General features: G+C 41.5%; 3 protein-coding genes across 4 annotated transcripts; 1 reads left to right on the forward strand and 2 right to left on the reverse strand.

The window, feature by feature from the left end:
- Window positions 1–3,583: 3,583 nt before the first annotated feature.
- Window positions 3,584–6,340, reverse strand: LOC119720310 (pollen-specific leucine-rich repeat extensin-like protein 3). The gene is made up of 3 exons (XM_038189951.1): window positions 5,914–6,340; window positions 4,897–4,959; window positions 3,584–3,672 (listed from the first exon to the last, which is right to left on the reverse strand). Exons 1-3 carry the CDS (start codon window positions 6,338–6,340, stop codon window positions 3,584–3,586), a joined length of 579 nt encoding a protein of 192 aa, XP_038045879.1.
- Window positions 6,341–7,192: 852 nt separating this feature from the next.
- On the reverse strand, window positions 7,193–13,247 carry LOC119720571 (protein C10-like). The gene is made up of 3 exons (XM_038190288.1): window positions 13,055–13,247; window positions 11,832–12,008; window positions 7,193–8,596 (listed from the first exon to the last, which is right to left on the reverse strand). Exons 1-3 carry the CDS (start codon window positions 13,098–13,100, stop codon window positions 8,445–8,447), a joined length of 375 nt encoding a protein of 124 aa, XP_038046216.1. The 5' UTR covers window positions 13,101–13,247; the 3' UTR covers window positions 7,193–8,444.
- A 125-nt stretch (window positions 13,248–13,372) lies between these two features.
- Window positions 13,373–23,753, forward strand: LOC119720570 (WD repeat-containing protein 38-like). 2 transcript variants are annotated; one of them, XM_038190287.1, is made up of 10 exons: window positions 13,373–13,557; window positions 14,247–14,325; window positions 15,215–15,335; window positions 16,095–16,211; window positions 17,309–17,406; window positions 18,075–18,155; window positions 19,059–19,190; window positions 20,155–20,304; window positions 22,464–22,511; window positions 23,000–23,753. In XM_038190287.1, exons 2-10 carry the CDS (start codon window positions 14,248–14,250, stop codon window positions 23,216–23,218), a joined length of 1,044 nt encoding a protein of 347 aa, XP_038046215.1. In that variant the 5' UTR covers window positions 13,373–13,557; window position 14,247; the 3' UTR covers window positions 23,219–23,753. The 2 variants fall into 2 exon arrangements, with proteins under 2 accessions (XP_038046215.1, XP_038046214.1); XM_038190286.1 differs by having other exon boundaries at window positions 13,374–13,546.
- Window positions 23,754–24,240: the final 487 nt, after the last annotated feature.

The following is a 24,240-nucleotide window of genomic DNA, read 5'->3' on the forward strand; positions in this document are numbered from 1 at the left end:
GAATAGAAATATATCTCAGTCGTTTCGTGCCATGGCAACCGGAGGTAAACGTCGGCCAGATGGGCCATAATTTGCTCGTGACAGACTTGTACATCCCAATTCCCCACATTAACACATTCTTCCCAAGTCCCATCCGGGATGAAGTCGCAACAAAAGCGCAGTCACGTCACGGATGAAAAAAAAAACAGGATGTAATTTTTGGATTGCTAGTATTAAGAGTGAATCCATTACCGACCATAATGCATGTCCGGTTTTGAATGCACGCCTGTTTTAGCATGTAGGCTACAGTCGAACCAACACTGTTTGATTAATGTTGGTTATAGCGAACATAAAGCCTTGGTCCTGACTGTGTATTTACGTGTACAATGAATGGGACTGGCACTCCACTTAATGCAAAATCCTGATATAACAAACATTTGGCTAGGCCCGGCTGAGTTTGTATTTATTAGATTAGACGGTGTAGTGTAAAGACTTTAACGTGAGGTACCTTGACTGGGCGTGGTCGGAAGAGAGAACAAAAATGGGGGTTCTACAAGGCAGAAAACTTAAAGAGTACCGACATAACATAATACAGGGCGAGTCACACAAACTGAAATAATGCAAAGGGATCCATCTTTTTTTAAGAAACCAAGTTGAAGTTTTGAATTTTTAAAACTTCAAGAATGACATATTCGTTAGTAGCCTTGTGTGAAAAAATTAAGTTAATCGCATTTACCGTTTGTCTTTTGTGAGCCTTTTTACTGCGGTAGCCGATTTGCGTTTTTGTCCACGAGGCGTCTAAATTTGCTTATGAGCACAAATGTGTCCACAAGAGCCGTTCTTTCCATGAGAAATGCTGAGACATGCATTGCCTTGTAGGGTTGCCAAGTAGACGGCAGAGCTGCAATTGTGTGAACAATGAAGGACACAGTAACTAAAGCATAGCCCAGAGAAACGTTGCATAAACATATACAGTTGTATAAGTGAAACAGAAAAATAAAGTTTGAGCTAAGGTTGTCAGCTTTAAATCTGTGTGTCTCTAATTCTTATTGTATCGTTTCCGCTCTTATGAAATATTCTGATGCCTCGTGGACAAAAATGTAAATCGGGTACCGCAGTAAAAAGCCTCACAAAAGCCAACGATTAATGCGATTAATTTCATGTTTTCCACACAAGGTTATACTACTGAATATGTCATTCTCACAAAATTTTAAAAAGTTCAAAACTTCAACTTGGTTTTGAAAAAAAAGATGGATATTTTGCATTATTGTAGTTTTTTTTAACTCACCTTGTATGTGAAATAGTCTGCACCATTACGTAACCGTTTTTAATAGCGATCGTATTTAAACAAATACAGTGTACTTCTTATTCTTTTCATTTTTTTTTACTTCTTGTATCTGTAATTATAGAATTGCTTAAAACACTACTACTATTGTGCATATGTAACTCTTTTTTTTTAATCGATACATAATCGAAAGACACTGTATTAGGAAAATAAAGTACGGCGCGTACTAGATTTTACTATCAAACATCGGAAAACAGCAAAAACACCATGCACCAAATACGTTAATGAACATGTATCGTTTCGGTTTGCGGTAACACCATGTGGTAACAACTACTGCTAAGAAGATATTTAGTTCTGACAAGAACTTGTCCTACTTATTATCAACTTTCGCTTAGTAGTTTTAGTTCTGATAAGAACCAAAGATCCTATAGCAGCGGCGCTATACGATCTTTGATAAGAACAGTCCGAAAAAAAATTGCTAGAACTTAAAGCAGGACTGTTTTTATCAGAACTAAAATTACTTAGCGAAAGTTGACAATAAGCAAGATAAGTTCTTTTCAGAACTAAAATCTTCTAAGCAGTAGTTGTTACCACATGGTGTTACCACAAATTGAAACGATACCAATACTCCACCAATTAAAGCAAAGCCTAAAATCTCATAATGAACATGTACTTTTCAATTTCGAAAACAAAATTATATTACGGATGGTATAGAAATAATTATTTACCAACATTCTGTTAAAACAATAGGGTATTGTTGAAACAATAGGGTATTAATATCCTTGTAAAATTTTTTCCCTGGCTTTTAAGCCAGAAAGGGGGGGTATATTGCGATAGCCTATTCCGTCTGTGGTTGTGCGTGTGATGTGTTCCATTTTGGTTAGGTTAACTGTTTAGTGCTGTCATATGAAAAGTCAGACTTCAATCTCAACCAAACTTGGTGACAATAATCTGTGGGTAGGGGACTTGAGATTACTTGAGACATTAGAGGTCAAAGGTCATCTAGGAGTCAAATGAGGTCATTGTTGATTTTGGTTATGTACACTGAGAAGTGTCCGTACCGACTGTATACTGCCAGCATGCCGGGGATCACGCAAGTTTCACTTGCAGTATTTTCTAATGCGTGTAATTCGTTTATTTTATTTAAAAATAGTTAATTGAAGTGGGTATTTTGAGTACAGCTCTGTAATTAGACTGTCGAGGTCAAACGGCACTTTGCCGCAAGGCAGTAATGGAAACGCAGCCATTTGCGTGGCTGTAAGGAATCCACCGATGATGCTTGCACGGGGGAAGACATTGGAGATAAGAGGAAAATCGAAAAAGAGATCACCCGAGTGGAACGATAATATGCAGAGGCAGACAGGGACTGATAATGCGATGTCAAGTGGGAGCAAGGTGATCTATGATTAGACTCAATTTCCATGCGTAAAACGTTTACCAAAAATTGGCAAAAGTACAGAGATAAAGAGAGAGAAACAAAGGGAGAGGGAGGTTGAAGTATAATTGGAATAGCCCAACAAGACACTGATGTGTTAACGACTGTTTTATGTGCAAAAAGAAGATGGAAAGGTTTTTCTAAACAGAAGCATGGAATTCAATATTGTTTTTTTGCCCTTCACCGGCGTATTTTATAAACGCTGTAATACTCAGTGTTGTCCCGAGGATTGTGAGAAAAACCTTCACAAACTACTGGTAGTGGTGGGACTCGAACCCACGACCTCCTGCTCACTAGTCTTGGTCTCGAAAACTAGATTTGGATTTGAAAACCCTTTTACGGCCGGTCCGTGACAAGTTAGGTCACTGTCAACGAGATGAATCAAGTCCAGTCTTGGCAATGGCGGTGGCAGCGCTCCCCTGCCAATGGACCGATCCAGTAAGCACCGCCCCTTGGTGTTCTGACCAATCACAGCCGTGATTTATGTCCGACGTGCGTGCACAGATGTCCGACATGCGTGCACGCGCGTATGATGCGCGCGGCAGGAAAATGCAGCGTGGCGGCATTGGAGAGGAGCACGTGGTAATTTGCCCACGTGCGCAGTGGGCGGGGCTTACTGGATCGGTCCATTCCCGAGCATACATTAGGGAGGTTTCGCAAGCGAACGGATACGCTTACACTTACGTTTAGCTATCCGTATCCGTTTTTTACTTACGTGTAGCGAGCGAGATATGCGTGTCGTCTGCACGTATGACGTCATACGCCACTCACCATCCGCTTAACGTGCAGACGACACGCATATCTCGCTTGCTACACGTAAGTAAAAAACGGATACGGATAGCTAAGCGTAAGTGTAAGCGTATCCGTTCGCTTGCGAAACCTCCCTAATGCCAAGACTGTTTCACCTTGTTGATGGGCCTCCATGATCCACCGTGCCGCCGCAGCACCTTCACCGGGTTTGTCCCGCGACTGGCTGCAAAGTAGGGAATGCAAATTCCAATCCAGACTTGGAACAAGATGTACCTGCTTACGTTTTACCACTCGGACCACCGAGCTTGCCGGGGTCGGCTGGCTGGTTCGAAATCTGATACTGAGCCAGCAGCGGGTACCGCAAGTCCGCACTCAACCAACTATTCACGAGATGGAATTTGCGTCGGGAAGATGTAAATTCATGATTAGATTATGCCCTTCACCGACGTATTTATAAACATTGTATAGCTAGTGCTGTCTCGAGTGCTTTTGAGAATTCCGCAAAGAGAAAGTGCACTGACTGGATTCGAAGAGTTATCAAAGGCTTTATTTTTTAAGAAAGAGGAAAAACTGCATCATGATGAGATTATGATCTTGAATTGAAAGGAAAGGCATGGGCAAGCAAGGACTCAAACTACGGGCATTATGAAGATGGAAATAAAGGGAAAGCATTACCAGATGATTTTGGGTTGAACAGAGTATAACTGAGATACGAAAAGGAAAACACAGGCCTATACCTACTAAATGCTATGAGCAAGTTTTGCTTTACGTTAAAAAAAAATGCTCTGTGCTTCTTGAAAACAGATTTCTCTCTATTGATGTCTGATTAAAGAATATCTTCTGATTGTTACAAAGATCTTAGAGTTTCCAGGTAATAGCTTATGTGTTTCAACGTCGTTGTTCAAGCATGTCGTATCACAAGGCTCTTTACAAATTAAGTTTTTTACAACTCGTATGCTGATTGGCCAACGCATATGGCGCTATGATGACGTCAGTTGTGGAAAAGCGCATGCGCGCAGCCTGAACCACCCTCCCGCCTATACTAATTCCGCTTGCCATTTTGTAACAAACAAATATCAATTATTTTTCATAAGGTGAATCAAATTTCATCGATGTCTCATTTTTGAAAGCTCAAATGTTGGTTAGAATTGAAATTCAACCATTCAGTTCGAAATTTTCAATTTGGACTCACATCATAGCAAAAAAAGTAGAAATTTCAGAGTACTGTTGTTTCGGTTATGTAAAAATCAAACGGTTGTGTACTATATGAACCTAGCAACCCGTTGTGTAAACTGTTGTTTACACAACTGTTGTGTAAAATATTACACAACTTGTTCAATTGTTTTACACAACTGGTTGCTAGGTTCATATAGTACGCAACCGAAATAACAGTGTTAAGGGCCTACAATATTATTATATTGACTGCTTCGAGTGTGGTAAAACTAACCTCCCGAGGTGACCGTGAAGCGTTCTGGAACGCTCCATGGATCACCGAGGGAGGCTAGTTTTACTACACCACAAGTTAAAGCAGTTAATATTTGACATACTGTATTTTTATGGTTTTGTTCCCGACATCTCAACACCCCCTCCACTACGCCCGCCCCAAGCGCAAACATAGAAAACGTCTATAGAGAATAAAGCTCACATGCCGTTCGAGAACGAAATGGCCGGCTTATGAATTTAAATTTGATATGCCGAGAATTTGATCTCTTTATTTTCATGAATAAAGAAATATGAGATTTGTTTTCGGATCGCTAGCACCTGCATTCGTGGTCGAGGTAAACGGATAACGACACGTAAGGTACTTACAGGATAGACGATGAAATCCTTTTTGGGAAAATAGAAGTTTATTGATGATGGGATTACTGTAATATGAATAATTCAGTTGGCACTAAGTCTACCTTTATAAATCACGTCATTAATCTCGAATATCCTCGAGCTAATATCCAATCTCTGCGTATTTTTCTGTGCAGGATATAGCATGCTTGAGAAATTCTTTCACCAATGGAAAATATTATCCTGGCGTTACTTCAAAAATGCTTAGTGAAATGTTGATCTTTCATAGTTTAACTTGATTTGTATATAAGGTAGGCCTATAATTCTTCAATAAACTGGAACTGATGTGGAGTTCGAACCCAGCGCTTTCGCTTGGCGAACGATCATTTTCGAAAAACGTTTATTTTAAGAAAACAATGTAATTATGCTAGAGTGAAATGTTCATGAAGATCGAGTTTACGTCGGATTTACTGAAAAAAAGTTTCGTGGATAACCTGCTTGAAATTATTTCAATGTATGAATATACAACACATGCACAGAATTCAAGTATTGGCCTACTTTTGTGTGTGATAGTCACTTTCCATTAAGCAGTTATTTGATGAGGCCTTAGTCTCAAAGGCAAAATGACAGTGGTACAGAAACAAACAAATAGGGGACACACAAGCATGTATGGGAAGGAAAACCATACAGGAGGATTCAGCAGGGGAAAGGATCGAAGGAGTGTGGCGGTGGGTAAAGATCAAAATAGGGGGCAAACGAGGAGACGAGGCAGGGGATGGACCAACGGTGTGTGGTAGTATGTGAAGATCAAAGGGGATGAAGAGAGGAGGTGGGGCAGGGGAAGGACCGAAGGAGTGTGGTGGTAGGTGAAGATCAAAGGGGATGAAGAGAGGAGATGGGGCAGGGGATGGACCAAAGGAGTGTGGTGGTAGGTGAAGATCAAAGGGGAGGAAGAGAGGAGGTGGGGCAGGGGAAGGACCGAAGGAGTGTGGTGGTAAGTGAAGGTCAAAGGGGATGAAGAGAGGAGGTGGGACAGGGGATGGACCAAAGGAGTGTGGTGGTGGGTGAAGATCAAAAGGGGGCGGGGTGTGAAGATCAGAGAGGGATGACGACATGGGCGTCGCGAGGGGGGGGGCAAGGGGGGCACTTGCCCCCCCCCCCCCCCTGGAAAAGCAAAAAAAAAAAAAAAAGGAAGAAAAAAAAGAAAAGAAAAAAGAAAGAAAAAGAGGCGCGAAGACAAAGTGGTGTAAATTCAATGAGTTGGGGGGGGGGGGGCAAAATGTCCCTGCCCCCCTCTAAAACTGATAAATCGAGAATGTGTTGAGAAATACAAGCATTTTTTGGCAAAACTTTTTTTTGCCCCCCTCTAGAAAAAATCCTGGCGACGCCCATGGATGACGATCATTCTGCCTTTGAGAGTTTCTGGAAGGTCATGCTAGGACTGAAATGTTAAGGCCTTCTAATTGTGTTATTTGTATATATTTCAGGCCAATCCAGTCAGTAAGCAGTTTGCAGCAGTTGTATTCGTGTTCAATGTTTAAGTTACCAAACAATACAATATACTAGGATAAAAAAACAAACAGAAAAGACAAGAAAAAGGCCTTCTCAGTGTTAAACATGGTACAGAAAATAAGGAAAAGTTATGTTGGATGAGATTCGTGAAATTATGAATGTTCCCCGAAAAATAAACCCAGGGCCGTTTTTAATTTTCCATTTCATTTTCAAACACTGCTAATGAGATGTTGCGATATAAGCATTGTGTATTATGTAGATGTTATCGTTGGGTTACTCGAGTTCACATCAGAAGATTGCTTGTGGAGGAAAACAGGAAACAAGCCACAAGTCTTAAAAGACATCTCCAAGTATGCCCGGGCACTCAGAAGAAATCTCCCGAGACAAATGACGATCGTTATCGTCCTAATTCAATGGATGACAGACTTGTTGACAAATGTGAATGACGCAAGGTATCATATTTCTTCATTTATTGTAACATCCACTTTGAGTTGATGACTAACACAACACGAGTGCAAAGTGTACTTTCAAGTGGCTCTGCATACAATGGGTAATGGACAAGATTATGATGATGATTTGATCAAAGAAGTATCAAGTTTAATATAGCAAAGTTGCATACTAAAATGTTTTTGTCAGGCCTGGAGGGTCAGCCTGTTTTCCTCTGACTGGCTGACTGTCTGAATCACGGAGTATAAATAATGTCCTAAACAGACATTTGGGTGCAGCTCAACTAGGCAAGCCGACTCTTGTCAAAAGACTAAGAGAAAAGGCGAGAAAAGGCAAGGATGAGGCAAGAATGCACTTTTTAAACCTAATGTGATGATATTCTTCTTTATGTTTACAACGAAAGTAACAATGTCATTTAGTCTGCAGAGACTTTACGGCAGACATGGTCAATAGTTTGCCAAAGAGATTCGATAGTTTGCTAAAGATGGTCAATAGTCAGCCACACATGGCAATTTTTTGCAATGGATGGTCAATAGTTGCAAGAGATGGTCGATCAATAGTTGTAAGAGATGGTGAGAGAGTCAATAGTTTACAAAGATGGTCAATAGTTTGCCATGGATGGTCAATAGCCAGCCACATATGGTCAATTGTTTGCCAGAAATGGCCATTTGTTTGGCCATAGATGGTCAGAAGTTGTAATAGATGGTCAATAGTTGCCAGCGACAGTCAATAAGTTGCCAAATATGGTCAAAAATCAGCCACAAATGGTTAATAGTTTGCCAGAGATGGCCAATTTTATTTGGCCATGGATGGTCAATAGTTGTAATGGATGGTCAATAGTTGCCAGAGATAGTCAACAGTTTCACAGACGGTCAATAGTTTGCCAAAGATGGTCAATAGTCAGCCACAAATAGTCGGTAGTTTGCCAGAGATAGCCAATATTTTTATGCCATGGGTGGTCAATAGTTGTAAGAGATGGTCAATAGTTGCCAGAGACAGTCAATAGTTTGCCAGAGACGGTCAATTTTTTGCCAAAGATGGTCAATGGTCAGCCACAAATGGTCAATAGTTTGCCAAGATGGCCAATAGTTTGACATTTTAATGTTCCTACATATTGGCAAAAAGTCTGCTTGGTAGTCTTCCAATCTCCAGCCAGACTCTTGACTGGTACAAAACTTGGAGATCTATCAGACATCAAAACAGTTCGAGTCTCTTCACTCTTACAAGCAGGACAGGGTCAACTTGTTTTGTTTCTTGACATCACGAGGATGACGTTACCGAGGCTTGACTCTGTGATGCAGTGGGTGGTGGTAGCGGGGGTAGGAAGATGGCCTTGAGTTGGGTCGAGAGTTCGGCCACCGTGCTGTCCATGGTCTCGTAGTGGCGGATCAGCTGGGCAAATTTTACCGCACCTGATGAGAGGAAATTGGTACAGTGAGAAACATCAGAGGAACAAAAAAGTTCAAAGTGATATCTATGACTTGCCCACAGAGACAGGGGCGAAGTTCAAACTCGTTACTAAGTTCTACTTTCAATGTTGGGTTTTGCTCTTTCACCCAGGTTAATGGCAAAACCCAGGGTTGAATTCACATCACCCTGACGCAAATTCCATCTTATGAATAGTTTGGTTGCGATACCCGCTGCGGTCCAATGAATTACGGTGTTCGACCCACGTGCCGTGGTACATGGGCTCAAACCCTGACGGGAACATGGTGCTTTTGTTCTTGGGCAAGACACTTTACTACCACTACCTCTCTCCACCCAGAAGTATAAATGGGTACCCGTGAAGGTACAGACCAGAATGCGCTGATCTCGAGCTGCTGCAAAAACTGGTCTCATGGCCTGGTGAACAGGGGTTATAATTGTGAAGTGCTTTGAGACCTTCGGTATAAAGCACAATATAAGCACCACTAATTTGTTATTATCACAATTATTTATCAGACTCAAACCAGCCAGCCAACCCTGGCAAACTCGGTGGTTGAGTGGTAAGACGTCTGCACTAGCAAGCAGGAGGTTGTGGGTTTGAATCCCACCGAGCATTAAGCGTGTGATTTTTTTATTATTTTTTTTTTTTAAAGTGAAAGGGCAAAAGTCAATTTTAATTTTACAATGTACATTAACCTGAAAAAAATTCCATCTTACCTCTTTAGTCTTAGTGAGGTTGACTTTATTTTTAACCTGAACACTTATGTACAGGGAACGGATGACTTAAACATTAGAGCAAATGGCTTGACTCAATCCCTGGAACAGATTGTTTTTATGCAAAGAAGCCTCCAAGGGAATATAAGAAGAGTTATATATATTCATTCCGTTTTATTGCGTGCTGCACTTTCATCAGTAACCAAATGTACACCGTTTGTTAAACTTTATGAATGCATACTGTACATATTGCCGACTGCAAATTAATGTTTGTATTTCTGCACATGTATGATAACTTACACGTGAAATGCATCAATTTACTCGTAAGAACAAGTGATGATATTTGATCACTTGAAGAAAGTTATTTTGCTTGCTTAAAGAAGTATCCAAGGGGATTATTTGCCATCAGTTTTTCTACAAGCTGAACTTTCGTTTAACTCAAATGCGTCATGCACTTAATACATACATAAAACTTGTAGTTGCAGATTAGTGTTTGCATCCTGGCGAAAAAAAGAGTGTGGTATATTCCCAGGACAGTGTGTTACAAAGCCTCAGTCATTGCACTCTTAAGTACGGTTCATGCTTCAAGCGAAAGCATCAGCATTAATGAAGTTTCATTGTGAGGTTCGCCATTACCTGAATGAATTCCCATCGCGCTGAGATTCTCGTTCAGTACGAACCGGCCTTTTACGCAGATCCATAGTTCAGGAAACATTATTCTTTTTTGGGGGGGGGGGACCTTTAAAGAATTGTCAGAAAAGATATCAAATTTTCTCTGGAGGGAAATTGCTTTTCACTACCATGGAGTGATTGTGTACTCTGGAGGAAAATGGCCTTTGTGTCTGAGTGCTGCGACAAAGTCCCGTCACCTGCAGATCATGCGCATGTCTAAAAAATTGTCCTGTCTTCTCTAAAATAAAATTTTAAAAAAAAACAGGAGGGAGTAAAATTATGGACTGACTTCACTTTTTGTCCCTATAAACAACTGCGAAGAAGCAATCAAGAGCTCCAAGCATATTGATGGTAAGAACGGACAAGTAAATCCCAAAGGGGCCAAAAGAAAAGCACAATGACCTGTTATGGGATGATGGGAACTGGACTGATTCGGCCGCTGCAAAAGGTCACAATCGAATTCTGAGACTTGTGGGAATCGTCATCTCAAAAATGTACAATGTGGGGGGTTCTAACTATGAATACGAATAGCATGAGTTGAATGGGCAATGTGATATCTTGGAGTGTCATATTGTAAGTGGCTCTTCCGGGACCAGAAGTTTACAGAAGAGAACAGGTGACTGACTCTCATTTCGATGATTAAAGGTGCACCTTTTGAGTACGAACAAAATTAATTGTGCATCCACTGGAGGGGGGTAGGTAGTCTAGGGGCTAGACGTTGTTATGCTTTGATATGCGATAACCCGCGCCGCAAGAGGGCGTTATCACGACCAACCTATATCGCCCACGGACTTGTCAGAACAACGTCTGGGGAAACTGTTATTGGTTGTGTAATGCGCGCCCACCTGTTTGGCCTAATATATGCAGCGCGCAACTCAAAAAAAATTATTGTAGTTCCGAAGCAAACTCTCAAATTTCTTCCAGAGCAAAAAAAAGATGCAGCAAGGCATTTGTGCAACTCCACTGGTCAGCTCTTTTGTTACGTGTAGTATGTGTAGGACTCAAAATGGACCGTAATTGCCTGCAGAAGTCGCGCATGCGCACTAGTTTTCCCCCATTTTTCAGGGGGAGATTTCAGGAGATTCCCTAGACATTGTTATGACAAGTCCCTGGGCGATATTGGTTGGTCGTGATAGTGCCCTCTCGCGGCGGCGGGTCATCGCGGCTTCGGTTTGTCGCTTATCAAACCATAACATAGCCCCTAGACAGGGGGATAGGGGGCTCGAGCACCCAAGAAACCCCATTCCGACCCAAAACAAAAAGCGGGGGAATGGATGGAAATACAGAATCAAAACAAAAAGAAAAGGCCCTAACCCTAACCTTCCACAACCCTCCAAAGTCCTCTGGGCAGTTTCGGAGGATTTTGGAGGATTGAGGCTGAATGCAAGATACAATTTTGGAGGATTGTGGAGGATTAACGGCACATGGACATTCAGTATCGGTTGATCTTGGAAGATTGAGGCTGAATGGTGTTTGAACAGGATGATTTTGGAGGATTGGGGCAGTGGGTATCCTTCATTTGAACACAAGTGCAACATTTTGAAGGACTGAGGGTTCCTAGCAAAAAGGGCCTAGGGGTGAGGGTACAAAAATAAGTTGAATTTAGTGTGAGGCACACCAGCGCTAGAAACTGCTGGAAAAGAGGCATGGAACATGCATCACGTGGTACATATTATGCCACATGTATCATCACGAATAGTGTCGGACAAGCTGGGCTACGCCCCTCCCACCCCCTTTTTAGCCTCTCAAATTTGCCTAAAACCAGCTGATAGACTTTTGGGTCCAACCGTCCAACTTGACTGGGCAACCTAGTCTTGTCATCAAGACAAATCCTACCTTCTCCATCGGCCGAGAAACCATACTTCTGAATGACTTCCATCTGGATTTGCGTTGCCACGGGAAACACAATCTGCATCATCTTCATCATGTCGTTACCCGCTGCGTCCTTGACCTCCTCCATGCGCGTCTTGTTCTCCGGTGTCACAAAGGCATCCAAGACCTTCTGAAGGACAGCTGAGGAGATAAAGACATATAGGATCATTTGCATTTATCCCAAAAGTACCCTACCGAATTATTATCAAAAAGCTTACTAATGGATTAAAGATCATACTGGTACTAAACACCCTGTGAAATTATTCTGTCTGGCTTGCTGTCAATTAGAAGAAATCAAGAAATGTAGGTTTTTCCAAAGATCAGTCAATTGACTGATTTTTGGAAGAACGAGTTCTACCTAGTCGACGAAATCGTTCTTACATTTATACCTTATAAAAAGCGAAATACTTAACATTTCTTTAAAATTATTGCAACTCATCTGACATTACAATCTACTACGATTACTTTAAGCTCTATAGAGTGCTTGCAAAGAGCGCCCTCACTGTTCCTCGGTGATATGCATGGTCGAGGACTTTGACTCGGTTCTTTCATTGTCACTGAATTAAAATAACCTGTCCACAATTAGGGCAACCTAAACTTTCTCTTGGATATGAATATTAAAGTATCTAACAAAACAAAATGGGCTGAAAAATCTGGATAAAATTGAGGCCTATATCCCCCATTCCCCTCCTCCCCCCCCCCCCCCCCATTAAAAAAAAAATTGCTCTGGAGTCTAATGTTAATCATTACTAGAGCCACAAATCAGAAAAAGAAAATATTCTGTAATTATATGTAAGTAATAAAAGAAGAATATTCTTACTTTTGGGATGAAAAAAAAATCTAAAATGTCACCAGCTTGGTATTGAACCCTGCTATCCAATCGGCCACAGGTGCTGCACAAAAATATTGCTATTTTTTAATATAACATGTCACTTAAAGGGGAAAAATAAGTGATGGCCAGATACGGGAATCTTTCCAAAAAAGGGGGAAAGTAAAACTATGTTCAAAGTTAGTTATACTCTAAAAAAAAATTAAGAAAAGTGCCTTTGCATAACTTCAAAAAATCTACAAAAACTCGGTTATTTAATTATTGGTTTACTTTAACAGCGCCCTCTAGCGTATAACCGAGTTTAGCCTACACAACAGACATGACAGAAATCGTCCAAAAACATGTTTGGTTTTTTTACCTTTTGCGTCCTCCAACGACAACTTCGGCTGTGACGTTTGCGCCATTATTATCAAGTTGCAATCTCTACTTCTATAAATACGTAAACATGAAATTATTCAGTCACAAAAGTCGGGACAATGACACAATACGACTATCAAAGTTTTCACGACGGTAATTTCTCGTTCTGTTGCTATTGTGTGAATCCTAGACGACTTTCAGCTCACACCATATGGTACGAAAATTAGGGTACCTGACTATTTAGTGCGGAAGTGATTGAATAGTCTGAGAGCGTGTAACTGCAAGCGTTTCACACGCGTGTCTGCGAGGCGGAGAGCAGACCGTGTTGCTACAGACGCCGTTTGACGTTTAGTTTTGCGAAAAACCGATTTGTTTTGGACAAATTGGAGTTTTGTTTCCGAAGTGTTCCATGCATGTTGCCATGAAAAGAAAGTTACTTTAATACAACGATCGTCACCCAAGGCGTGGAAGAGGCCTGTGTACCAAAATAAACGTGAGTACTGAGTGAGTCTTAGTCGGACTCGGAGTATTAATAATTATTTCGATCAAGTGAGCTTTAGTGAGGCAGTGAATTTCGGAGGCAGTGACACAGTCACAGTCGACAGTCATCCGGCTCTGCCTCTAGTGTCTAACTCTAACTTACTGAGTCTAACGTTAGTCCTAGTCCGAGTAACTAGGACTCTACAGATCGCTTTTTTAACATTTTGACATGGTCGGGCGACCATGTGCAATTTGCAAATGTTAAAAAAGCGATCCGTAGAGTCCTAGTTACTCGGACTACGTTAGTCCAACATAGCCAAATTTAAAAGGGCGATTTGCAGAGGCTTTAATACTCGGACCAAGTGAGGCCTTTTGTTCGACCAAACATGCCCAATCAACATCAAACAAAATGATCAACCCTACAAAAGTCAAAAGTACAAAATAAATTGAAGTTTTTACGTCCCTGATCAAATAAGTTTGTGTATTTTTTCAACAATTCTGTAGTGTAACTAGGGGGCCTACTTACAAAAATACAATTACTAGTTACATGTAGGCTACTGCCGGTTCAAAATAAATTCATTAAATTGCTGTCGGTATTTAAAAAAAAAATATAGCCTCCAACTCCCTCAAAAAATGTTGGATGAAAGTTTATTTAAGTGTGAGGAGTTAGTTTTGTAGTGACGGGTAATGTTTTCTATTTTGTTTTCGCTCAGGATGCTGTCAGCTCGGCTAGATCTTGATGGAACCTTTGACCACGCCCGCAAGAAAGAGTACAGCAAACACAAAGATGAGGTTGGTCATGTTGGTCAGGGGTGTTGGTAAATGAGTGAAGAGGAGATTTGCAATCATTATTGAATCACCATTCAATCACAAGTCATCACAAGCCATCACAAGCTATCACAAGCCATCACAAGCCATCACAAGCTTTCACAGGCTATCACAAGTCATCACAAGTCATCACAAGTCATCACAAGTCATCACAAGCTATCACAAGCCACCACAAGCCATCACAAGCTATCACAAGTCATCACAAGCCATCACAAGTCATCACAAGCCATCACAAGTCATCACAAGCCATCACAAGCCATCACAAGCCATCACAAGCTATCACAAGTCATCACTAGCAGTACTCCTCACAACTCTTCACAAGCCAATCGCAAGTCAAATCACAAGTTGGGTCACAAGTTGTGATGGCTTAATCCCAAACATCCTCCTCTCTGCTGGACACTTCATGACGGATCAAACTTAATTGTGCAATTTCATATTTTTTCCAAGCATTTTTTGGTGTCTTATTCTACCCTCTGAAATTTAGAAGGGTAATTAAGGTTAACATATTTTTATGACTAAATGCATTTATTATGTGTTATTCTAATTATCATCATTATTATTTATTTCTGGTAATGAAACCAAGCATTCCTCGAAAACGCCCAGACACTGTAGCTCGCAAGGCCACAGAAACCTCTAGAGAGGAGACAATGAGAGGAAATTACAATTTGAGAGGTGGGAGGAAAACCCCAGACGAATATTCTGGGGAAAACCCATGGAATCAGGTAAGGACTGAAAACCCAATCCACATGTGGACCAATGGCAGGAATCGAACCCGGTTCACAGTGGTGGAAGGCAAGGAAAGAACCACTGCGTCAACCTGACTCCTTTTATCTGATGTGATCTGAATTTGTAGGTGAATTGTTGCGCCTTTTCCCCGGACCTTGAGATGATGGTGACAGGCGCGGACGATGGCCGAGTCCGAGTCTTCAACCGACTCAGCGGTCAGCTGGTCTGTAGGATGATTGAGCATAAAGGTCAGAGGTGACGAGGTTTTTGAAGCCTAGGCTGTGTCTCCAGCTGTGGCTACAAAAGTAACCTGCCAAATTATTATCAAAAATCTTACTTGGATTAAAGATCGTACTGGTACTAAACACAACGTGAAATTATTCCGTCTGGCTTGCTGTCATTTAGAAGAAATCACGAAATGTAGGTGATTTCCAACAATCTGTCAACTGACTGATTGTTGGAAATGAAGAATGCCGTGATCAAAAGGTTTTGCATGGTTTTTCACTGTTTTCTGGAAGAGTGTGATATCCACTGAGCTGAAACTTCAACAGGTTTAGGTTTTGAACATCCTTCTTTGGATTTGGAGTGGTGGTGTTATTGAAAACGAACAAAATGCATGAAAAGCAATTGATCTTATATGCCTTCAAAGCCACTGATACCCAATATATGCACTGTGCTGCTGCTGCAGTTTGGCCTTGGTGAGAGGCTCTAGTATGGTGCTTTGTGGCAGCTCAGGACTTGCTTAAATATTATAACAAAAACTTGGCATACTTGGTTTTTTAAGGTTTCTGCTAAAATAATTTAACCATTCAGCTCATCCCAACACAAAATTGCCTCATTACACCTTTCTCAAATACAATGGTTCAGTGAATTTGTTTTTAAAAGATTTGCTTTTTGGGGAACTGTTATATCCATTTAGTTTTGAAGAACTCCAAACTTCGCAGTATAAGTCTGTATAACTTGTTTAATTAAGATCTAGTTTGGCTCCTTTTTGTACGATGTTGCAGGTGCAATAAAGAGTGTAGCGATCTCATCCGACAGCAAGTACATTGCCAGTGCTTCCTACGATACCACCGTTATAGTGTGGAGGACTTGTAATGCATCGATTGTGTACAAGTTAACGGGTAAGAAACATGATGTAGTTCAACCCTAACCCCTAATCCAAGGCCGTTTTGCTAGGATGCATCCTCAATCCTTTAAAATCGTCCAACGAGGGCTTGATATGTTCAGGCCGTGCCAATGATATCTAGAAGTAGGGCATATGATATCCAGTACAATCTAGGCACACATACCCCCAAACTTGCAAAAAACTTTCCCTTCTGGGTCACTGGCAAATTCCCTAAGTTTTCCCAGATATTTGGTGTTTTTCCCAAATTCCCCGACTTTTCCCTGACTGGATAATGGAAAGTCATTGTCAAGGTTCTCCCTGATTTCCGGAGTGGCTACTGGGTTGAACATGGGTCAGCTGTAGATTTTGGTTTTTTTCTACCCAAGTAGAGCCTCTCAACCCTGGTCCTGCCCAGGGTTGGATTTTACCCCGGGTAGAGCTCCGTACCGATGTACTATTGCAGCTGGGTCAATTAACCACCGGTAGGCACAGTGTACTGTTCACACTTAGATTTAGGATTTTCTACCCAGGTAGAGCCTCTCAACCCTGGTCCCGACCAGGGTGGGATTTTACCCCGGGTAGAGCGCCTTACCTAAGTACTATTGCAGCTGGGTCAATCAAACGCTTGTACGCACAGTGTACAGTTCACACTTAGATTTGGGACTTTCTACCCAGGTAGAGCCTCTCAACCCTGGTCCCGACCAGGGTTGGATTTTACCCCGGGTAGAGCGCCTTACCTAAGTACTATTGCAGCTGGGTCAATTAAACACTTGTAGGCACGGTGTACCGTTCACACTTAGATTTGGGACTTTCTACCCGGGTAGAGCCTCTCAACCCTGGTCCTGACCAGGGTGGGATTTTACCCCGGGTAGAGGCCAAACCCGGGAAGAAGCTGTGTTTGATTCTCGTTAGTGTGAACAGGGTTCCAAAAATCTCCGGGTTGGACCCGGGTCAAGGCTGGAGAATTTGGATAGTGTGAAAGACCCTCAAGACCACTTCAAAGCTGAAAGTTGGTGGCATGAGGGTTACATTGAATTATGCAAAAAGACACGCAATTCCAGATGTATCTGAATTTGAACTTGGATTTTTACGACCAGCTTTTATTATTTTCAGGCCACAGTAGGAGTGTTGAGACTGTCGCCTTCTCTTACGACGGCCAGCTACTGTGCTCTGGATCCTGGGACAATAGCGCCCTCGTTTGGAACCTAAAGGTCAGTTACTCCTTGAAACAAGTCTACATTTGGCAGGGCTTGACACAATAACAAATTTATAATAATTGTACCAATTGTAATGTAGGGCTTTCCATTGTATCAACAATCTCAAAGCGCTTTACAATTACTACCCCGTTCATCAGGCCACAAGACCACGCAGCAGCCGATATCAGCGAACATTCGGTCCTCTACCCTCACAGTTACCCATTTATACTCCAGGGTGGAGAGAGACAATTGTAGTAAAGTGTCTTGCCTAAGGGCACAAACACCATGTTCCTGTTGGGGTTCGAACCCACACACTATCGTACATACATGAGTTAAACATAGTAACCAATGGACCATGGCATTCTGAAACAAGACTACATCAGGCTGGAGTGGACTTGAGGTGTTTACTGAATCGCTAAAAAAAAAAAGATGGACTTCTTGTGGGAAACTTTTAATAACAATAATAATGATACTGGAGTCTTATATAGCGCACGTATCTACCAACAATAAGGTACTCAAGGCGCTGTAAATTATGCCTAGTATTAAAGACAGGTTTATGAGAAATATGAGACCCATTATGTAGCACCTTATAAGGGTATACAAAGTGCTGCGGCGCATATTACATATTAACATTTTAGGTATTGCATATAAACATTTTAGGTATTTTTTTATTTTCATTTCAGACAGGAACAGTGAAGAATGTTCTCAGTGGCCATAGAAATGTCATACAGTGCTGCGCTTTTTCTCTGAATGACAAGTTTGTGGTAAGAGAACTGCAAAACATATGTTCTGTTTAATACGAATCATGTCCACAAATGACGTAGAATACTCGAACATATATACAGCAACGTTGTAGTTGTCACTCGAATCCAGTCCAAGTATGAGTCTTGAGTCACTTGATTCAAGTCCAAGTGCGAGTCACATTTGTACTAAATGGATGTGCATGGACATGGTCACACATACACGTAGACGATACGTAGGTAGCGGACTTTTGTAGGAATAGGGAAGGGTACATTAAAAACATCATTATTTGCAACACCACCTTGAGGGTGGTGCGGTAGGGTTCGTGTGCTTTACGTTTTTTAGCGTCTCTTAAACATACTTTTGGAAAATAAACATCGGATTTATGTTTTTAAAAGGTATTTTTTGTGTGAAAAATATGCGACTCGCAATTCACGAGTAATTAATGTCTAGTATGGTCTTCACATCCACAATAAATGGTAAAGAAACACTCTACAAAAGTATGATTTGAAGTTTGGCATGGTGGAAAAACGTCATATAACAGATTTTTTTTAATATGCTAGGGGTCAATTTTATGGGGCTGCTTACCTCGGAGATTTGTTAATTACAAGAACAAATGCACTGAGCTTGTTTTTAAGTTAGGGCAAAACTTCGGTGTCAGCTATGTTTTCCTGTTTAGCAACTCCACTGAATAGACTGATTACATTCAGTCGTCATCTTTGAGGTTGTTTTGTTATGTTAGTTCATTAACAATGAATGACCAAGGTGCCTACTCCTGCATATCCCTGTTGAACAAAACCACACCTCAAATATGACTGCAGTGCATGTGATCTGTTTGTCTCAAGAGTATAGTCTGAAAAGCTTACCTTAATGGAAGTCCACTCCAATCTAATCACATCTTTTCTTCTGATTTTTGTTTCTTCAAGGCGACTGGATCTTGGGATCACACTGTGCGTCTCTGGTCCATGGTCCGCGATCCTCGAGTCGAGCAGTGCAGAGTTCTCAACGGGCACACGGGCAACGTTTACGCTGTCGCTTTCTCAAGCATGGGCATGCTGGTAAAGATAGATATAAAAACGGATTCTTTTTACAAGAAATGCGACTTTACCTTAATTACTCCTTTCATTTGATTAATTCACAGCGTTGCAATCAATGTGATGGATCACAAGTCATCACAAGATCACAATTCATCCAAGCCCAAGTCACTCACAAGCTTTTCAAACGAGCGGTGACAAGTCAGTTGTGAGGACTTGTGAGGACTTGTGGAGACTTGAGGTCTTGTGATGACATGTGAGGACTTGTGATGAATTGTGAGGACTTGAGGACGTGTGAAGACTTGTGATGATCGATGTGTGAGGACTTGTGATATCGTGTGAGGACTTGTGATAACTTGTGATAACTTGTGATAACATGACTTGTGATGGCTTGTGTTGTCTTGTGAGAATGTGTTAGGACCTGTGATAGTGTGTGTGGACTTGTGATGATATGTGAGGACTTGTGATGACACGACTTGTGATGACTTGTGTTGTCACGGTGAGAATATGTGAGGACCTGTGATGACGTAAGGACTGGTGATGATGTGTGAGGACTTGTGATGACATGACTTGTGATGACTTGTGTTGTCACGGTGAGAATATGTGAGGACCTGTAATGACGTAAGGACTGGTGATGATGTGTGAGGACTTGTGATGACATGACTTGTGATGACTTGTGTTGTCACGGTGAGAATATGTGAGGACCTGTAATGACGTAAGGACTGGTGATGATGTGTGAGGACTTGTGATGACATGACTTGTGATGACTTGTGTTGTCACGGTGAGAATATGTGAGGACCTGTAATGACGTAAGGACTGGTGATGATGTGTGAGGACTTGTGATGACTTGTGTTGTCTTGTGAAAATGTGTATAAAACTTGTGATGATTTGTGAGGACATTTCTACAACTCTATATAACCTCAACTTCATAATATGGTGTTAACACATATTAAGTCAGTAGGTTATATTTTTCTTGTACTATTGACAGGCTTCAGGATCGTGGGATAAAACTATCAGGTTATGGCGGCCTCATGATGGCAGTCTACTCTTCGTTCTTGATGACCACACTGGGTGGGTGAGGGCGCTAGCATTTTCACCGGATGGAACCATACTGGCCAGCGTGGGCGATGACGAATCGGTGAGACATTAACTTAAGTTCTCTTAGCATTTTTCAACAAGAACAATCCTGAATCCTGCACAATTCTCAACTGTGCAGAAACCAAATACATGTAGCACTCTCTTTGTACCTACCATTAGTTTCAAGTGGCATCAAGCCCCATGCAAAGTAATAGAGGCTTGGCTCTCCCTTCCTACAAAATCCTCCAAAACATTCTGGTGGATCAGGGGTTAACTGTCCCACAGTTATAGATCAGCAACCATGATCTTTGAGGTGTGTTTGTTATGTTGATTCATTAACAATGACTGTACAAGCGGTCTATGCTGCAGTACAAAAGGTCCTTATTGCCTGGTCACTTATTGGTTGTGTCAAAAAAGTTCTTCTATTTTAATATGGGCTCCATGCATGAACAGTATAGTGTTGTGCTGGGGCCCACTAGAGCTCTAGTGTGTTGGACACATTAGCATATGTGTAGTCAGAACAAATAATTTCTGTGCACAATTTTACAGCATTTTTCGCACTGGTACTTGGTACTTGGTTGGTTCTTCTCCTAAGGACTTCCACAAGGGAGTATTACTAGGAGGCCAGAAACACCGGGCAAACCCCTTCTCTTAGCGATAGGCCCAAAAAAAAAAGTCTCCGGTTTCTGGTATGGAGCTTGCCCAAAAAGTGGTGCGGCGACGCAGGTTTTTTTTTTTTTACCTATTTTTTTGCTTCAAATGTCGGCTGATGACTGCAAATGGTGCCCGACTAAACTTAGTGCAAATGTATGGGAGTCCAGAGAGGCCACAGAAAGCTTATTCTCGACCATAACCCAATCTAAAAACACGTTAAAATTGTGCAGCAGCAGAATTCCAGTCAAACCAGTGAGTTTGGCGGTTTTGAGACATCATCTTTCATTGAAAAAAAAACTTTTTCATTTTGCCGACGCGCATGGCTACGGCGACGCGCGCGCAAACCAGAAACCGGAGACTTTTTTTTTTTACCATAAGTGTTTCTGGGTTCTTTTACGTGCGTTAGGCGTTATACAACACACGGGACCTCCGGCTTAACGTCCCATCCGAAGGACGAAGCAATAATGGTTAAGTGCCTTGCTTAAGTACACAAGTGCCCGGGCTTGAGCCCACGCCACTGTTGCCTCCCCCTGAAACACCAGAGCATGAGTCGGGTGCTCTTAACCGCTAGGCCATGACACTCCACTGGTGCCGGTTGTGATAATGGTATTCAGATGTCTGTCATATCTTAGACTGTTCCCCCCCCCCCCCTTAAAATATGGGGACCGGGAGCTAGCTCCCATTTAAAGCCATTGATTGGGTCACCTCTGCGCGCGCATCATGATTGTTTATTTTTGAATCGCTGCTTAGCTTTGTTCATGGACGGTGATTGAACACACGATTATAAAGAAACTCAATCTTGTCTTACCCCAAAAGTACGCAAAATCATCAGTGTCTCCATAAAGGTAACTTTCAAGCATTTCAACTGCATAGGTTTTAAATACTGAACAGTAATTTCCCTCTCTTTATTGAAATTTGCCAGAGACACTTTGGAATTCAGCAAAAATCGAAGCTCATCACCTCAGAAACTGCACATTTGTAGCGCAGCCTATTGCCATTTTGCAATAGGCTGGTTGCGAGCAAGCATTACTGTTGTGATTTTGAATTCACGATGCGGGATTCAGGCCTTTACACGTCATGCATATGATTGCATACATCAGGAGGAATGCCTCCAGATGTAGTCAGGTTCAGTGCTAGCTACCTATCCCCATATTTGAAGTCCGAAGGACAATGGGGACAGGGAACCAGACTAGTCATATCTCTCCCTTTGGAGATTGTTTGCGTCATGTTGAGCATGTTCACATTAACTTAAACATGACGCAAACAATTGAACAGCACCTGTGTGATTGCTGCCACCAATTGTCTCAAAAGTCTCCCATATTGCGCAGTACTATTTGAGATAACTCAAATAAAATCAGGGGTGTGAGTGACCACTGATAAAAATAGCTGAAAACAGCTGAAAAAAGTGTAAAAAAAGTTGAACTTAGGAAATCTCCTATACTTTTGTACACAGCAAGTGAAGGAAAAAGCTGAAAAAAGCTGAAATCCAACACACACAAAAAGCTGAAATCAGCTTTAAAGCTGAGATTTCACACCCCTGTAAAATGTATATGCTTGGATTTGCAGGTCAAAATTTGGGATGTACTAACGGGAGAATGCGCAAAAACACTGGAGGTAAGAATCAAGCTGATATGTCAAAGAATTGTTATTTTTAGTGGGAAAGAACCCGAGGCCAATTTTATGATGGAAAGTTATACTGAATCAAAATGTCTATGGGGAGTTGTAAAAATATTCTGAACTATATTTTTTTAAATGATCTAAATGTTTCTCAGTCTAAAACTTGTTATCCTTCCTTCCTTCCTTGAAAGTTCAGCCTCATATGTATGAGGAACAAACACGCTGCCAGAAACTGAGAAACACCGGAACCACGTACCCCTTCTCTTAGCGATAAGTGTTACTGGGTTCTTTTGCGTGCATTATACAACCCACATGACATACAGCTTTACGTCCCATCCGAAGGACGAAGCAATAATGGTTTAGTGTCTTGCTTAAGGACACAAGTGTCAAGACCGAGACTCAAACCCCCACTCTGCTGAGTCCGGTGCTCTTAACCGCTCTGCCATGACAATCTTTGTTGTACCTTTTGTTGGTATTGGTTTCAGGGCAATTTGGAGCAACTGCAATGCTGCGTCTTCACAACAGAGGGCGCCCTTCTGGCCTCTGGAGCAGCGGTCATGCCAACCCTGGCCTTCCAGACATCGTCCGCGAATGAACAGCCGTCCAAATCCAAAACTTCCTGTGGGACAAATATCGGCCTGGAAGAGTCAACAGAGGGCGCCCTTCTGGCTTCTGCAGCAAGCCATTCAAATATCCTGGCATAATGCAACGAATCTCAGCCTAGGAGAGTCAACAGAGGGCGACCTTCTTGCCTCTGCAGCAAGCCATTCAAATATCCTGGCATAATGCAACAAATCTCAGGCTAGGAGAGTCAACAGAGGGCGCCCTTCTGGCCTCTGCAGCAAGCCATTCAAATATCCTGGCATAAAAGAATGCAATTAATCTCAGCCTAGGGAAGGTCAACAGAGGGCGACCTTCTTGCCTCTGCAGCAAGCCATTCAAATATCCTGACATAATGCATCAAATCTCAGCCTAGGAGAGTCAACAGAGGGCGCCCTTCTGGCCTCTGGAGCAGTGTCAATGCAACCCTGGCCTTTAACCTTCCCAGACCTCATCCACAAAATATGAAAAGCCATCCAAAATTTCCCTGTACAACAAATCTCAGCCGAGAAAAATCAACAGAGGGCGCCCTTCTGGCCTCTGCAGATACCCTATTTAGGCGGATTCCCAATTTCTCAATTTCTCACAGGGTATCATAAAATCATGGTTATTTATATTCCAAGATGAAGAAGAAAATATTAAAAAACGTAAGATTATTTGTGCTGTAAAATGATGTATAATAGTTTGAAATTTTGTGTGTGATAATTGTACGGGAAAAGGTTTGAAAGACCGAGTTGTCGTAATTTTTCACATAACTTTTTTTTTATGTGTGTGATGTGTTTAATAATATTAAATGTCATATGTAAATAAAAGAATTCTATAAGTTTTATTAATGCTAAAACTGTGTTTAGAATTTTATTTGTAGTCTTGAAATTGACCGTTCTTTAATACAGTAATGTTTCCTTTATTTTGACAAGTGTGATAATACATACAATTTTGTAAACATGAATGTTGCATGAAGCATTGTGTTTTTAAAACAGCAAGCTCAAACAAATGGAGCATAAATATCATTTCTGTCATAATTGGAACCACAGTTATGTAAATACATGTATTGAGAAACGTACTAAAAAAAAAAACATGGAGCAAAATACGACACGAAGACATTCAGTCCATGTTTCCAAACAAT

The sequence above is a fragment of the Patiria miniata genome, unplaced genomic scaffold (genome assembly GCF_015706575.1).
Source record: "Patiria miniata isolate m_02_andy unplaced genomic scaffold, ASM1570657v1 HiC_scaffold_9, whole genome shotgun sequence".
Lineage (NCBI taxonomy): Eukaryota > Metazoa > Echinodermata > Asteroidea > Valvatida > Asterinidae > Patiria > Patiria miniata.

Excerpts from the sequence above, each read along its gene's own strand:
- LOC119720571 (XM_038190288.1), bottom strand. The coding sequence starts at position 13,100 with ATGGCGCAAACGTCACAGCCGAAGTTGTCGTTGGAGGACGCAAAAG. Across the intron at positions 12,009-13,054 it reads GTCGTTGGAGGACGCAAAAG|CTGTCCTTCAGAAGGTCTTG; the intron begins GTAAAAAAACCA and ends TTATCTCCTCAG. Across the intron at positions 8,597-11,831 it reads TTTCTCGGCCGATGGAGAAG|GTGCGGTAAAATTTGCCCAG; the intron begins GTAGGATTTGTC and ends TCCTCTCATCAG.
- LOC119720570 (XM_038190287.1), top strand. The coding sequence starts at position 14,248 with ATGCTGTCAGCTCGGCTAGATCTTGATGGAACCTTTGACCACGCCCGC. Across the intron at positions 14,326-15,214 it reads ACAGCAAACACAAAGATGAG|GTGAATTGTTGCGCCTTTTC; the intron begins GTTGGTCATGTT and ends CTGAATTTGTAG. Across the intron at positions 19,191-20,154 it reads TCTCAAGCATGGGCATGCTG|GCTTCAGGATCGTGGGATAA; the intron begins GTAAAGATAGAT and ends TACTATTGACAG.
- LOC119720310 (XM_038189951.1), bottom strand. The coding sequence starts at position 6,340 with ATGTCGTCATCCCTCTCTGATCTTCACACCCCGCCCCCTTTTGATCTT. Across the intron at positions 4,960-5,913 it reads TTCCCCTGCTGAATCCTCCT|TAAAACTAGCCTCCCTCGGT; the intron begins GTATGGTTTTCC and ends CTTGTGGTGTAG. Across the intron at positions 3,673-4,896 it reads CTTCACGGTCACCTCGGGAG|CCAGTCGCGGGACAAACCCG; the intron begins GTTAGTTTTACC and ends CCTACTTTGCAG.